This window comes from Maylandia zebra, linkage group LG17, assembly GCF_041146795.1.
Source record: "Maylandia zebra isolate NMK-2024a linkage group LG17, Mzebra_GT3a, whole genome shotgun sequence".
Classification (NCBI taxonomy): Eukaryota; Metazoa; Chordata; class Actinopteri; order Cichliformes; family Cichlidae; genus Maylandia; species Maylandia zebra.
Window position 1 is genome coordinate 18588601 of NC_135183.1, and position 14830 is coordinate 18603430.

The following is a 14830-nucleotide window of genomic DNA, read 5'->3' on the forward strand; positions in this document are numbered from 1 at the left end:
TATTAATAAACGGTTAACGAATGTGTATTTATGAAGACGATTTGTGAGACTGGTAAACTTACCTTTGTTCGTACGATGGTCTTTACTTTCTACACGGTGCATTTCAAGGTCCTGTACCCATCCGTCGGTAAACTGTACCTGGGCTTGTTGCAGTGACCTGAAGTTACTAAACTTCACGAGTGTATGCACTCACTCCAAGAACCGTATAATTATAAATATGAGCGTGGTGAAGTTGGGCAGCACGCTAACGTATTTTGTCCCTCTGTGTGCTCGTAAGGGTCTGACCCTTTCACTGGTTAGATTTTTTTCCTCGTATCTTTTCTTTGACTTTTCATTAAGTCTGTCTTTGAACGGACCGGCATTGTTCTCCTTCGTTTTGTACACACCTTTTTGGGGGGCAAAGAAAAAGCAAGAATTTATTGGAACCGAAGAATGAACGTTTTGCGGTGCTGCAAATGCTTGCATTTGATGCAGGTACTTGGATTGTTTTGCCACGAGTTACCGGCATGCAATGCGCGAAAGTCACGTCACGTGGTCTGTCAATCTCTATAAAAACAGTCATCTGGTCCTTAAGTCTATCATTCTACACCTCAAAGATCAGACAGTGCAACGCTCAGAGATACTGCAACAAACTCCAAGAGCTCCACCTCAGACTCTAAAGGCCTCAGTTAGCATGCTAAATGTTAAAGTTCATGATAACACAAGTTAGAAACAAACTGAGCAAGTATGTTTTGTTTGGAAGGGTTGCAGAAGAAAGCCTCTTCTCTCTAAAACAAACATGAAAGCACGGCTTTGGTGTGGAAAAACACATCAGGACAAACTGCAACACTTCTAAGTGGAAATCTTTGTCCATGATGCAAATCACCCGAGGAAGCAAAACACCTCATACCAGTTCTCAGCACGGTAGTGTGGGGATGATTTGGGCACCTTACAGTCATTGAGTGGACCGTAAACTCGTATAGCAAAGTATTCTAGAGTCAGTGTGAGACCCACAGCAGTCAGCAGTTATTATTGCTAAAAGCATCTCAACAAGGTGCAGGATGTAATTTGTTTCTCACACACTGATTCTGCATTGTAGTTTAGTTTTGTTGAATAAATGATGACTCAATGTAAAATGTTGGGTTGTTGCTAATCTGAGGTTGCTTTTAAATAACTTCATATTTACACTTTTAATATAATTTTCTCCTCCTGTGCGTTTCCTTTTAGCTCTATAACGTGTTTTTGTTGTTGTTGTTTTTGTACACATTTTGCATCAAATACACTAAATATGTAATAATAAATATGTTTCATTTTCAGAATGCTTCAACCTGCCCCTGTGCTATGTGATACAGAAATTAGCTGGAAGTCAGTGTGGGGAAAATAAAGATGCGATAAAATGAAGATACAATAAAATTTGTCTGTCTGCCTGATCAAGCAAGTCAGAGTTTCTCAATGTTAATCAGTAGAAGCTGTGGCAGAAAGCATGGGAGCCTCACAGGAAATATACTCTAGTCAGAAACTCCTGAGTACTCACAGACAGTGCACGCTACACGACACCTTTTCAGCATTCCCATTCGCCACCCTGCTGTTTCCATGTGTATGTATGGGGCCGTATTCCTCTGAGCCGATATACTCCACTGGTTCTGTTTGTGCGTGTGTGTCCAGGCGTAACGTGTCTATTTAAGGACACTTCCATTGACTTTCACACACATTTGCAGTGTGATCAGCTGTCCACTGTCACCATGGCAACCTGACACTGGTCAAACGTTTTAGTCTGGTTTTTAAGGACATTCATGCAGACTCAATTTGTCTCATCCCAATGGAATTATTAGACTATTAAATGATGGTTGTAATTACATTGTGTTATTAGAATAACCTTTGTGTTAACAGTTTGAATGTCTTCTGTGTTCTGTTCAGTCAGAACAAGTTCAGAACAAAACTTGTTCTGACTGGAATAAACAGAGCTTGTCTATTTGTTGATTAGTGGTGCCACAGATTTCATCACACTGATGACCTAACTCTGGCTGAATGTGCTGTGTAACACCGCAGATCAAGCAAATCAGTTTCCTCTAAGAACAAAAGTTTGAAACTTTTGCACAAAATCTGAGAATTGTCAGGTTAAAAATGCAGATAAGGTGTTTTAGTTTGTAAAAATGTCTCTCAAAGGTCAAACACTCAAATACTGCATACTGTCAATAAGAATAAAAGCTAACTGAATTACCTGTGTACTCTTGCGAAGAAGCAAATAAAATAAAAAGTCAACTGTAATTTTTTTTATCTGCAGAACTGCACAGATTAAAGGTCTCAGTGCCCTGCTGAGCTTTTCATCTGTACACTTCTACATGGGAGCAGCAAGGCAAGGCAAGTTTATTTCACAATTCAACAACAAGGTGATTCAAAGTGCTTTACAGAGACATTAAAAACAAAAACAAATAAAAAGCATGATTTAAAATTTATTAAAAAAAACAAAAAAAACCCAGCGTCAACTCTTCTCAGTTTTTAGGTGGTAGAATCTGGTATTAGGTACTGTTTTAGCACTACTGGGGTTCCAAGTGAGCTGAGTTGGGCCAAAGATGTGATGTCAACACACCACTGATGAGCCAAAGAGTGACATCACTGGATGATCATGAAAGTGACTCCTTCACATCATGGCACAATTTTCATTTTGAACCATTCCTTGGTCGTGACTAGATGTCAAAAAAGACTACCAGGTCAATGTCAAAGTGTTTGCTGGGTTTAATAAGAAACGTTTAAATAAATATAAAATATTATATTAAAGTTTCCTTAAACCACTTCTGTCTGTGCTCAAAGAGCTGTGCGACCAAAAATCCTGCATAATGCTGTTTTCCTGTTTAGGTTGTTGCTAGACTGAATCACCTGAGGGATGCTGTGCTGTGATTAGCTTAGATGTTGTTTGCTGCACTTCACTCTCTCCTGATTCGAGTTTGGTGTGATCAATCCAGCTGTGCATACAGTTGTAATTATGAGTGTTGCTTTGTGATGTGGTTAAAAGGAGGTTGTTCATGCTTGTTTTGTGGTCAGAAGAAGTGAAGCATCATATAGGGGTTTTTTTTCCTCTAAACATCCACCAGGTCATTGAGACGCCGACTAAGGGTGGAGTTGGGTTTTGGCCTCATCCTAAATGAGCAAATCTTCAAAAACTTGAAAATGCCATCTTTTAGATCATGTGTGTTACATGGCGTGACAGACACAAGCCACACCTCCAATCCATTTCTGTTATAAAACGGATGAGTGAGGCATTCAAAGTCAACTAACTGTCAAATCCTTATGTTCTCTATACTATGAGCTTCATTCAGATGTACAATAGCCATTCATATACATATAATAAGAGACACTTTTTTCCATTACAGCTATTCCCAGTTACTAACTGACCTGCCTAAGTATACAAAGAACCTGAGATTAGTGTTTCTTGATTCGGTTGATTCGGCACACTGTCCATTTCTATCTGAGAATTATGCAGGTCATCACACACTCTGTTGTCCACACACAAAGGAATCCACGGGCTCTGGACTCTGAATGGCTTTTGTTGATCTCTTTTGTCCTCCTTTAGTCCTGCTTCCTGTTAAAAGGGAGTGGCACTCTTCTGTGTGTGTGTGCGTGTGCATGTGTGTGTATTGTCTTACCTCATTTCCATGCATGTTACCCACATATTTGAACTCTGGGATGCCAACTGTGTGCTGGTGAGGACTGACACCCAAAGCCAACACCCACAGCTGCTGACCTGAGAGACACGCAGAGCAAACAGAGCCTTCAGGAGCTAAGAGTTACAGTTTGTGCTGCTCACATCTGCTTAATTGAACATGATGTGCACTGGGAGATAAAAATATGTAATTAGGTAACGGTTCATTGTCACCTGGGTTAGTTAAGAATGCTAAGAAACGCACACCAGCATGCACAAAAATATTTGCTACAGCAAAGCTTTTCACAGTGACAACGTGCAATAAAAGCAAGTACACACAAAATATGACAGAAACCAACAATAAAAACAACAAAACAAATAAAACTCTGAATGTCCACCCGGTCTCCAGAGACCTGCTTCTCTAAATTTGCTGTGAGCGTTCACAGCTGACAGACTGACTGAGGAGAAAAATGAATTACAATATTCAATATGGTCAACATTCAGTACTAAGAAAGTAAGCAGCAATTCAAAACATGTGAACGTAAAAGTGCTCTCTCTCTTCACATCCAGTGACTCTGTTCTGTCCACATAAGTATCCCATGATGCCTTTCTGCCTGCATCCTGTGAATTACTGCTATCTGTTGTCTTTGGAGGTCAGTTTGATGATAAGCCACCAGAATCCATCCTTGCAGGGCCCTCCCTGTGTCCTTAACAAATTCTGGAGCCTTCAGATTAGTATGCACTACTGTGTAAAAGTCCACTCCTTATTTCTTTATATTATTAATTGTCTAGTTATGTATTAAAAATTACAAGGTCCACAGTCCAATTAAGTAAACAGTAGAAAATTAATTATCACTCCACCAGATCTGTTTCACTGACTTTCAGTCAAGTTTTTTATATTTTAACAATTTTTATATCAGGCTATAAGCTTGATTATTTCTGCTGTAAAGTTGTTCATTTTAAGAGTCTATGGGAACTAGAGAAACTGCAGCTGCACATTTATTCCCCTGTTCACTTCCATTTTATTTCTGGAAACATCTGGAATACCATTTTACTTTAAGATCAGTTTCAGATACGTTGAAGGGAGAGGAACACTAAATGTTCAGCTTGTCCATCACCACGTGTCCATGCCAAACAGCACTCTGCTTTATCACACATTTGACCTTATATGGAGACAAAATTTACAAAATGAGGGTTGTGATTTGTTAAAAACCGTGAAACTGAGGCTCATAATGAGATATGAGGAAGTGGGAATCGGGCTCATTTTCTCATGTTTCAAAATATATATATGTTTTTTTCTTGTTTTGAAACCAGAGGAGTCGCCCCCTGCTGGTTAGAAAGAATCATATCAATGCATCTTTCACGTGTTTTACGTGAAACTTTTTTAATGTTTGCAGTAAACTAAAGGTCAATAAATAATCTTTATCTGCTGTATTAGAAGAAACTAAAATAAGTTAATATTTTTAATCAAAGGCTTTAATTCCTCTTTGCTCTTTCAGTGTCTTTGAACTCTGTGCTTTGGTTTGGCAGCCTGCAGTTTTGAGGTTTAAATTTTAACTCTCAGTTAGTCAGTTTCCTCACAGGCACACACACCCACCCACACACACTTCTGTAACTGTACTGCCAGTACTACTGGTTATTCAATGAATGAAACTACAAGTCTCAACAAGCCAGGAACACACACTCACGTAAATCACGGCAAAGTGTGACTCAGTCATCAGAGCAGCAGCCTGAGGGAAAAACTGATTCGTTGCACAAAGACAAGATGAGACTGAAAAATGCATAAACACACTCGGGCTGGACGGAGGCCAGCTGGTGTCCCAGATTAGCTCAGATTAGCTCTGTGTGTGTGTCAGATTAAGCAGTCTGGGATTAAATTAGAAACTATTTACTGTCCAGTCATGCGATCCACCAACAGATAGATCCAGGTCAGTCAGTCATTGGTGGTGGGTATAGAGGCGGATGCCCGATGCTTCATCAATTATCCATCATTCCTATTGTGGCGTCTACATGTAAGGGAATCAGTCTAAGAACAGGTTGTGTTTCAAAGCTTTATGATCACCTAAATCTACATCTGCTGTACTGTATTTCCTGCAGTCGCCTCAAACGGAATTCATTGTTACTCACTTTTTGTCAGACATTTAATGTTAAATGGATGAAATTGTCATTTTCTTTTTCCAAACCAATAAGAATTGCACAAATCGTGGTCTGGGATAATTGTCCTGCTGAAAAAATGAAGGTGCTGGCAATCAGATGCTCTCCAGATGGTATTGAAAGCTGGATCAAAATCTGGTGGTACTGCATTTGTAATTTCATTAAATTTGAGAAGATCAACATCACTGGTTGAAATGAAGCCCCAAACTGAGTCACACAGAGTGTCCATTGTTTTGTACAGATGGCTGTAGACTCACACTGTTGGATCTCTACTCCTGACCTCCTCTGTACATACTCACATGTGCAGATCACCTGAATAAAATTAGTAGGTCATTAGCAAGACTCTATAGAACTTGACTGCATGCTGAGGTGGCAACCCGTAACCCTACCTACTCAAATAAATGTAAGTAAATGTAACTGTTTGGAAATTTGTACTTCTAAAAGTACTGTTGTTGCAACATGTTAATTCACTCATGAGCTGCTGTAACACAAATCAAATGGCTAAACTGCCACCTCAGCATGCAGTCAAGATCTATAGACTTGCTAATGACCTATTAATTTTATTCAGGGGTGTTGTAGCAGGGACGCATGTTAAAATTTAAGGACACCGGCCCTGGAGGACTGGAGTTTGACCCGTGTGCTTTAGAGCAAGTCTGGCTTTTTAGCAGCAAGTCCAAGACTTGCACAGCACAATATATGATACGCACACAAGAGAAAATTGTTAAGAGGGTGTTGTGTTGCAGGATTGTGAAAGGTTGTCTTCTAATATTTGGAAAGTAGGAAGTCCCATTATGACCTAATGTCTCATCTCAGAATGTAAAAAAACCAGAATTTGTTTCAGAAGTGAAAGTTTAGTAGATGAAGATTTAAAGTATTCAAGTTTCAAATGTTCAAATGCAGATGACTGTGATTAGACAGTGGCCAGCTTCACACAGACTGATTTTGCTCATACTTTTAGAAATATAAAGCCAGCCAGCGATATTCATTTATGAGGCATGTTTCACAGACAGGAGGATAAGAAGCAATTAATAATAAACAGGAGAAATATATACAAAACAAAAGAAAAGGCTACGGAGCCCCGCAAGGGACATTGGAGGAAAAAAAATTAAGATGAACTTTTGCGAGATCCTCCAAAAATTTTGCGAGATCCAGAGTTAATTTGGTGAAATCCTGCAAAAGATTTTGCGAGATCTCGCAAAAGTAACTCAGGAGCTATGTCCCAATCCCTAGGCTGCATCCTTCGGAGGCCGCATTTGAAGGCCGATTACGTCACAGCCAGGCGATGAAGGCTGTCCCAATTCAAAGTCTCCTCCTAATGCGGTTCATTTCCCTGAATTTGAAGGATGGGTCGAATATTTCTTTCGTGGCCCAACCTATCCCAGAATTCATAGCGCGGCCCATCCAATTCCAGTTACCAACAATTGGGGGCAGCTCCGTAGTTTTAATATTACTCTTTCTGGGTCACAAAATAAACTTTCAAGATATTTGAAAATGTGTGTGAATGTGTTTGTGAATGGGTGGATGACTGGATATGTAAAGCGCTTTGGGGTCCTTAGGGACTAGTAAAGCGCTATATAAATACAGGCCATTTACCATGTAGGTGTGTAACTTCAAATATCTGCTTGATTTATCAAGACATCACATATTTGCAAAAGTGCTCCAATGTTTTTTGAGATGTCTGTTACCCACTAGCTCGATAGCTAGTTGGGGGGTTCAAGGCTTACTAAAGCCGGCGAGAACAGTGGACTTCCAGCACACCATTTTCAAAACCCCTGCAACCTTTCGCTACTCAGATTATGATATATAAGTCACTTAGGCAACTTAAAAATGTTATTGTTTGGCTTTTTTCAGTTTTTTATTTGTTCCTCAGTAAAACAGTTTGGCTGAGATTAAAGTTATAGTTTTCACACAGCTAAATAAACGTCAAACAGAAAACTGATTAAACAGAAGTGTGAGATGGTAGCGAATTTACTCCAGTGTCCCGTTATATTTTAGATAGCAAGGAGCAGATAACTGACACAGGTGGTGGCGCAAATCTGAAGGCTAGACCATCCCATTTCACAGCCTCGCACTTCCAGCCTTGTCAGTCTTCGGAGGACCAGGCCTTCGCGGTCTACGTGGGCCGTGTCCTTCGAAGGATGCGGCCGGGATCTTGCTCCTGAGTAAAAGTTTTGCGGGATCTTGCAAAACTTCATCTTCATTTTTTTTCTCCAATTGTCCCTTGTGGGGCTCCGTAAAAGGCACACAGGAGAGGACAGGTGCGAAGTGTTTGGAAGTAGTGCAAAAGGACTCCATGTGTGGTTGTGCAAGTCATTAATGCAAGACATTAATGTATGCAGTTTTGTATATCAAATGCAATGAAATATAGAGAAAGTTAGAAACATTTCTTGATCTTGACAAACTGAATCATGAAGAGAACAAAAAAGATTATTGCAGCAGAAATAAAATATCCCGGTCTGTCAGTCGAGCTGAGAAAGCTGAAACGGTTCACTTTTTAACCAGATTCGGTTCATTTTCATTTCTGCAGCACCGGCTTATAGCAGCAGCTGCCTCAGCCTCAAACCTCAACACTGTTTACACATTTGGCAAAATTACCTTTTTAGATTCTTTCACTGAGCTGCTGCTGGGTGGATATCCCTTAAATAAGAGCTCCTGATCTCAAAAAAGCCCCAAGACATTGGCGCAGGAACAATAACCTCCTTTATTCTTTTTTCACCGTATCTGATAATGGCTATCAAAACAAAAAGACTTTAATAAAAAAAAGCTAAACACATGGCTGTGTGGGAAGTCTTCACGAGGAACACATCCGCCCAGGAAATCTTGTTATTGTGATCATCACAAATTGTCATTTCACACCTTTTGTCATTTCAACTCCCAACTAAGTCTCAGAATTACAGGTGGGACAGGAAGCAGCAGGAGCAGGGTTACCTTTTGAAGACTGGCCGATGCTGTACAGGTGTGTGATGTCAGGATTCGAGGTGCTGACCTGCTTGAGGTACTGCTCAATCTCATGGTTGTTGTGATACCGAAACTCCAATGTCCAGGTGGGTGTGAAGAGGAAGAAGGGAGGGAGGAGGAAGAGGAGTGATAACATCACTGCAATAAGACCTGTGGAGGGAAACAAAAATATTTTTAAAGTAAATGAAATAATTTAAACATCTTCACTGACATTCTACTCATTTTTATAAGTTTTTATAACTCTACATAAACAGATAATCAATGATGTTCATGCACAGAGTCCTTCTTGAAACAAGTCTCACCACCTTTAAATGTCTCTGGGCAATTATTTGGGCAGTTAAGTTTAAGCTTTCTGTAAATTAACTGTAATTTCAGTGGTTACCTCCACATAAAAATGCATGTATATAATCATAATACGGTTTGACTTTGCCAAAAAATTAGCTTTTGAAATTTTTTCCTCCTGGATGTTGTACTTCCAGAAGAAAAAACAGCTTTGCTGCTGCATAATCCTCCTGTTCCTCGAGAGCCATACCTCCCACTTATAAAGGCTTTGCTTGAAAATAAAGGACTCCGACTTGAAAATAAAGGACTCCGACATCCTGAATTTTAAGGGATTTTGTTAGCATCACATCACTGTTCAGTATTAATTCTCAATCTCAAGAGAAAGAAGCAGGTAAGTCTTCATCTAGTTAAACCAGTCATATAAAACACTGGTAATGTTTTATCTCAGTAGAGCATTAATCCAGTGAGGAGACAGTTTGTAGGATTACATTAGATGACTCTGTATATTTCTTGTTGACTAAGTTGTGCCATTTAAAGATTTTTGGTTGAATTAAGTTTGAGTTTAAATGCAACAAAACACTGAAACCTACCAAATAAAACACTTAATAAGACAATATCAGGGAGCAACAGTAATAATTGTTATTATTATTATTATTATTATTATTATTATTAATAACAACAATAATAATAATACATATTATCGGATGATTAGCGAGACACAGTGAAGTTAAACTGCAATTTATACATTTTATAAATGTCCTTATTAATCTAATAAACATAGGAGAAACAAATATTAAAAAAATATTTTTGTGAAAATAATAGCAACAAAACAAGTAAGAAATAAACAATTTAAAATATTAATATATTTAAAAATACATTCTAGTCAAATTCTGAAGGTACTGTTAGTTGTAAACATCACCACCGTGAAAGTGCTGTTTAAAGGAGAAGTAACACAGAGCGGGAACGCGTTTGAGGTCAAGTCTGGGACTGTCAGGTGAGCAGAGACGGTCTTACCTGTCCCCGCGGCTCCGAACAACACCGGCAGAAAGACGAACAGATAGCCGCTGTCTGTCGCTCCTCTCAATGAGTGTTACTCATTCACCATCGGGTCTTCGTCTCACTCCGCGGGAGGGGCGGAGCTTGGAGAAGTGTGCGTGTATGTGTGTTGGGCGCAGGCGCAGGTTGTCGGCAGGTTTGTGAATGAAACAGAGCGATGATTCATGCAATCTGCTCAAAGAGGCTCACATGAGTAGATCTGAAAGTGTGGTTGACAGCGACGGAAGCAAAACATATCCAAATGCATTCAAATGAAGAGGAAATGACAGAGGAAGTAGGCGTCCAGCAAAGAGAGAGCAGGCAAAGAAAAAGGCTTCTAGTGAGCTGTGTGTTAGGATGGACACTGAAGAAGGAGAAAAGGAATTGTATCTATTGGCTCAGCAGAGTGAGCTGGAAAGGATGTGCAGCAGGTTAGAGTGATTAAGGATGGAGAAGAAAATGTAAGGAGTGAAGAGACTGTGCTGAGAAGATGGAAGAAGACTAATAAGAAAGAGAAGAGGACAGATTGAGGAGTGACAGTAGTAGCTTTATATTGTAAGGCAAAGACCCTACAATAATGGTATGTTACCAGTAGGGTGAGATGGAGGCAGATGACCCCTAAAGAAAGCAGCAGAAAGAAGAAGAATTTATTATAAAATGTGATGGTGATTTAAGGTAGAAAAAGTTGTATTTTGATCTGGTTGAAATTTTAGGTGGGAGATGATGCTGTAAAGGCCCATTAATGTTTTCTCTGAGTCTTTGTTCTTTTTGCTGAGGAGGCTGAATGAGTCTTGGAAGAGTTAAAAGGGTCCTTAAAATAGCTGTAGGAGTCTTAAACAAATTGAGTTGTTGAAGGGGTTGTAAAGATGTTGAGGAGATTGTAGGGACTTCAAAGAGGTTGTATAGGGGCATGCTCTTCTTATAAGGGGTCTTGAGAAAGGTGTTGGTATTGCTGCTGAGATTGTAGTTCTAAATGTTCATAAAATTTTTTTGCTGTGGAAATTTTGGGAGGCATTCAGCAACTCATGCACGCTTCTCAAGAGTTGGTGAAAGGTTTGGACTGCAGACAGGCCAGTTGGTTCTGGGTCTGGTGACCCAGTGTCCATGTGTTTTTGTGCATGATTGGTATTCCTTGGTTTTGCGTAATTTTTTTTTCTTTTCAAACCACGAAACGGTTTCATAATACTGTCCGATACCACAATAAATAATTTTCTGTTGTAACCCTCAAATGGTAAGGTAACGACAATCATTTTTCACTTTCTCACAAAACTAAAACATCTCTGCTTCCACGTCCAATTGTCTGTAATGGAGGTGGAGTAAATTAAACTGGATCCGCATTCTGTGCCCAACTAATGCTTGCTATGCAGGGGGAACAAATTTTGTTTGGGATGCCCACCTTGGCACAACTCCTGGTTTGGCCGCATGTAGCGAGGCTCCAGATGCTTTCAGTGTGAACTCCAGATCGCCAACAGGTCTCGTACACAACAGCCGCCTTTCACGTGCGGCTCCGACGTGCTAAGGTCACTACCTGAGTTACACCATGTCGCAAGTTTTGTGAGATACTGTATATTGGATTGATCCATCCCTAGTCTTGTGTTTTGTGAGTCTTGCAAAAAAAAGTTCAGCACTCCAACTCTCATTAAAGCCATGGAGCTATAATAGATGCAGTATGTGGTTCAGCATTGTCCTGCAGAAATATGCAAGGCATTCTCTGAAAAAGACCTCATCTGGATGGGAGCGTGCGTTCCTCTAAACCCTATTAACCATTCAGCACTGATGGTGACTTTCCTGATGTGGCAGCTGATAATTCCTTTAACACTAATGCACCCTGATCATGTTCATGAGTAGGTCCTTCTCTGCACTATGGAGCAGAGCATGTCTTTGTCCTGTCGTCATCCACTCGCACCAAACCAGCTGCCGCAGATGGCCGCCCCTTCCTGAGCCTGGTTCCGCTGGTGGTTTCTTCCTGTTAAAAGGGAGGTTTCCCTTCCCACTGTCACCAATAGGGGGTCATATAATTGTTGGGTTTCTCTCTCTATGTATTATTGTAGTGTCTGCCTTACATTATAAAGTGCCTTGAGGTGACTGTGGTTGTGATTTGGCACTTTATAAATAAAATTGAACTGAATTTTATTAATGTGAATCTGAACTCTCTGATATTCATGTCTTTGATGTTCCAGTATCTCTAATGTGGTGTCACACAGTGATTTTTTATTCCTGTCAACAGTAAAAATGGAAATAACTGTGTGATGGTAGGAAGAGGCTTCATAATAAAATCAGACAGGAGCCTGAAGTTATGCTAGATTGCTTTGTGGTAATTTGGCGCCATCTGCTGGTTAAAGTTCTAAACTATAGTTCAACTGTTTCCATTATAGCTCAAAAAGAACCGAGAAATTATAGACTTAAAACATAGAATCAATTAAAACTTAGTAGAAAAAAAAATCTAATATTTTTCACTAGTCATCAGTGATGACTGGTGTCCACCCTCAATCTCTTTGTATGTATCTCAGGGCTCGTGGTCTACTTTAGGATCAAGAGATAAAGATCAAGGGAAAAGCTTTCACATAAATTTAACTCATATAAAATGAATTCACATAAAAGGAAAAACAAACAAACACACACATTAAGTAATTATTCCCCAAACATTACATATAAGGAAAAAACTGACTTTGTACAATTCAAACGAGCTTAAAAGTCGATATTTGGTATATTTTGATATGACTGCCTTTCACCTTTATTCTTAAGCAGTCTGAACTCTCTGAGGCAACTTTCTTTAACTTCTTTAAGTATCTTCAGGCATTGTTCTCCAGGCTTCTTGAAGGACATTTAAAACTCTTCTGTGGATGTTTCTGCCTTTAGGTCTCTCCTCTGTTAGGATGATCCCACACTTCTTCAACAATCCTGAGGTCTGAGAGAGGCCAATCCATAACTTACAGTGTTCCATTGTGTGTTGTTTCAATCCAGCCAAGGTTACGCTGAAAAATGAAGCTGTTGCCAATCAGGTGGTTTCCATTTGATATTGCATGGTGGATCAGAATCTGATGGTACTTTTCTTTGTTCATAATTCCAATTCCAAACAGCACTGCATCCTATCTGATTCACTGAAGTCCAGTTCTTGTGCAATTTTCATAGCTTAGCCTCTTCTCTCTGTTTACCTTCCTCAAGAATGGCTTCTTACCCTTCCAGGGAGACCATATCTGTTGAGGCTTCAGTGAACAGTAGCTGGATCAATGGAAAGTCCAGATGCATCTCTTGGGTTCAGGTCTTTGCTGGATTTCTTCCTGTTTTTAAAGGACATGACTTTCATATACTGATCATCTGCTGTAGATTTGAGGGGGATTGTTTTAGGGCTGAGACTTTATCCGTCAATTTTTTAAGGACATGCTGCAAACCATGCTCAGTTGTTGGTGCAAAAATAAAAATTTATGGCTGAAAAATCGTTGCTATTTTTCATAGATCCATCTAAAGAGCATATGTTTTTGTGAGAGGTTGCTAGTAATGAAGTGGATAATGGAAAAACCTAGGAGTTTTTTTTTTATACTTGAATGATTCATAAACATTCTTCTAAGAATGGACAGATACAAGAACTGGACTGAAAACGAGTGCAAAAGCAGCCAGAGTCCAATGGACAACTTTTCCTTCCCACTCCTTCAGGAAGAGTGAAGAACTATTGCTCAAGGACACTTTACAAAATTACAAGAAAGTCTGGCTACTTGGAGGCAAAACATAAAATAGTGAGGGGATGCTGTACGGTACATTAATTATTAGGAGCATCTAAGTAGTGTTCAGACACGAGCAGCCCATTCAGTTTGTTCCTTGAGCTTCCAGTCAGATGTGAAGAAAAAATACATTTTGTTTTTCTTCAGCTAAAAGGAAAAAAAAAAAAAGATCGGATTGTGATCAGAGGTATGAACTGACAGTGGCTGGAAGAAGATCGCTGTCTCTTTTAAAACACTCAAAGACATGCAACTATGAACTCAGAGCAAAGCAACATGTGAAATACACACATCTGTTTTAATATATATGTTTAACATACATGTTATAGCTCAAAGTGCTGTACTCAACTTGCCTTATTCTCCCAAGCACTTTTTTCTATCGGTCATTCACACACATGTACTCACACTCGATGGATGCATGTTGGTACTTTAGTTCTGTCATAAAGCTTACATTTCTGTGAGCAGCTTTTGTTGGGGAGAAGTTGTGATGCTCACTCTCTCGATTAAGTCTATTGCAGATCATTTCTGGCGTGTTCTAATTGGAAAAACTAAATCCATCATAGATTTTTGCTAATTTGCATCTTTTTGACTGACTGCATTGCACCGCAAGCCTAAATCTTATTATATAATGAGCACTATCATTATTACAGAGATGTAAATGTTTATTTTCTGTGGATATTAAGTTTAGTCATTAATATTTTTGTTGTGCATGGGTTATTAATGGCAAGTATTTGACACATAAATACACACACTTTGTTAGGGAGCAGCAGCAGCTGCTGCAGGGGGGCAGTGGAGCATTAAGTGGGGCCCTTTCGTGCCGTGCAGGTGTCACAGCAGTGCACATGAAGGCCAGTAGAACCATCCCCTGAGATGACGGAGAGTTTTGGCATTCCCATAGTGGCCGGGCCCCCTAAGCCGTGGACAAGCTCGAACATCTGTGACCGCAGCGACCGAGGCACCAACAGCTGCAGGAGACCCTTGCCCTGACCGGCTGCCCACCATCTCCGGTATAGGAGGCCGTCGTGGGTCTCCAGATTATTGTACTGGGAGTAGTAGGCCTTCACTT

The 14830-nt window shown here is 39.8% G+C and overlaps 1 protein-coding gene across 1 annotated transcript in view; it reads right to left on the reverse strand.

Moving 5' to 3' along the window:
- cpm (carboxypeptidase M) overlaps positions 1–10145 on the reverse strand; it is a 29276-nt gene extending 19131 nt beyond the window's left edge. The window contains exons 1-3 of the mRNA XM_004564835.3: positions 10028–10145; positions 8702–8881; positions 3624–3721 (exon numbers count right to left, since the gene is read on the reverse strand). Of these exons, the coding sequence (XP_004564892.3) occupies positions 3624–3721; positions 8702–8867 (264 nt within the window). The 5' untranslated portion in view covers positions 8868–8881; positions 10028–10145. The remainder of the gene's footprint in view (positions 1–3623; positions 3722–8701; positions 8882–10027) is intronic.
- Between the last annotated feature and the right edge of the window lie 4685 nt (positions 10146–14830).